The sequence below is a fragment of the Colobus angolensis genome, unplaced genomic scaffold, assembly GCF_000951035.1.
Source record: "Colobus angolensis palliatus isolate OR3802 unplaced genomic scaffold, Cang.pa_1.0 Scaffold106, whole genome shotgun sequence".
Classification (NCBI taxonomy): Eukaryota; Metazoa; Chordata; class Mammalia; order Primates; family Cercopithecidae; genus Colobus; species Colobus angolensis.
This window is the reverse complement of record NW_012111586.1, coordinates 1,275,767-1,277,416: the sequence shown is the minus strand read 5'-3', so window position 1 is coordinate 1,277,416 and position 1,650 is coordinate 1,275,767. Positions and strand designations below refer to the sequence as shown.

The 1,650-nt window shown below is 52.9% G+C and overlaps 1 protein-coding gene across 2 annotated transcripts in view; it reads right to left on the bottom strand.

Annotated features, from left to right (window-relative positions):
• The window catches only part of TIE1 (tyrosine kinase with immunoglobulin-like and EGF-like domains 1), a 22,950-nt gene extending 21,918 nt beyond the window's left edge, over positions 1-1,032 (bottom strand). The window contains exon 1 of one of the 2 annotated variants that reach the window (XM_011945367.1): positions 681-1,032. In XM_011945367.1, coding sequence (XP_011800757.1) covers positions 681-738 — 58 coding nt within the window. In that variant the 5' untranslated portion in view covers positions 739-1,032. The remainder of the gene's footprint in view (positions 1-680) is intronic. The other variant, XM_011945375.1, reaches the window with a different exon arrangement.
• Positions 1,033-1,650: the final 618 nt, after the last annotated feature.

Genomic DNA, 1,650 nt, shown 5'->3' with positions numbered 1-1,650 from the left:
ACTGCAACCTCCGCGTCCCAGATTCAAGCGATTCTCCTTCCCCAGCCTCCTGAGTAGCTGGGATTACAGGCACCTGCTACCACACCCGGTTAATTGTTGTATTTTTAGTAGAGATGGGGTTTCACCATGTTTGCCAGGCTGGTCTCAATCTCCTGACCCTGTGATCCGCCTGTTTGGCCTCCCAAAGTGCTGGGATTACAGGCATGAGCTACCACTCCTGGCAAATTTTACCATCTTAACCATTTGTAAGCAGCATGTAACCCAATGTGATTAAATACATTCCTAATGTTGTCCCACCATCACCACCATCCGTCCCTTTTTTTTTTGAAAAAGAAAAAAAGTTTAAACAAAATGGAGATGGGGTTTCACTATGTTGACCAGTCTGATCTTGAACTCCTGGCCTCAAGTGATCCTCCCATCTCGGCCACCTGAAGTGCTGGGATTACAGGTATGAGCCACCGCACCCGGCCCCATCTTTATAACTCTTTTAATCTCGTAAAACCGAGTAAAAATCTTGTAAAAACTCTGTACCCTTTAGACAAAACTCCCCATTTCTTCCTCCCTGCCGCCCATGGCAACCACCATCCTACTTTCTGTCTCTACAATAAAATAGGGTTTCTTGGGTGGAAATCAGGGCCTCGGGGCCTAGAAATGGGGTGAGGGACTCAGGGGAGACTTACCCACATAAGAAGCCAAGAAGAGGATGGAGAGCAAGAAAGGGGGCACCCGCCAGACCATACTCCAGAGGCCGACCCAGGCCAGCCAGAATGAGCTGGGCTTGGGGTCAGATGCTGTGGGCCTGACTGCTCGGCCTGTGCTGGTCAGTGTGGGTCGGTGCTGGGGAGGAAGAGGAAATGAGATGGCTTGGGTGGGAGGGGTGGCAGGGGAGGGGGTGGAGGACTTATTCTGCCTTTGAACCTCTAGGCCCCCAGTCTGGCCCCCACAAGGCTGGGGATGGGTGTGGCCTGGAAGGAGTCACTTGAGGTGGGGGGAAGGTTATGGTAAGGGCAGACCTGGGGACTGTTGGACTGATTTTTCCCAACCCCTGCCTCCCTCCAATCCTCAGTCTTGCTGGCACAAAGGAGGCAGGAGGCAGGAGGCAGGAAAGGGAGGAAGCCAGTGGCTTCCGCCTATTGAGGAAGGAGGTGGGGTAGGGGACAGCGTTCTGGGGTCTCCCCTCCCCCCAGCGCAAACACACAATATGGCCCACGCGAGTCCTCATGTATGTGCCCCAGGACACAGGTGGTTACCTGGGTTTGCTAGAGAGCAGTTCACGTAGGAAACACAAAGGACCTTTGTGGGCCTGAGAACACGTACACTCAAAGGAACACAGGGCTCAGGCAACAAAGAGCCTTCGAGTCTACCTTGTGTACCTCTCTCATTTTACAAATGGGAAAACTGAGGCTTGCTGTGCTCGAGGGCACCCTGAGGCTGTGGCAGGGCTGGGACTTGAACTTCTGACTTAGTCCTTGCTTTCTTGGTGCCAGTCGCTTCACGAGGACACACATTAAGCAGACCCAGGGGAACACACAGGGAGTGTCGGTTGCCTAGATAGTCCTCAGCTTAAGCTGCTAATGAAAGCTTCAGCTTATTGTCTGCCAGGTGTCATTCATTTTGCAGCAAACCCATGTCTATCCCTGGGCACTGGGG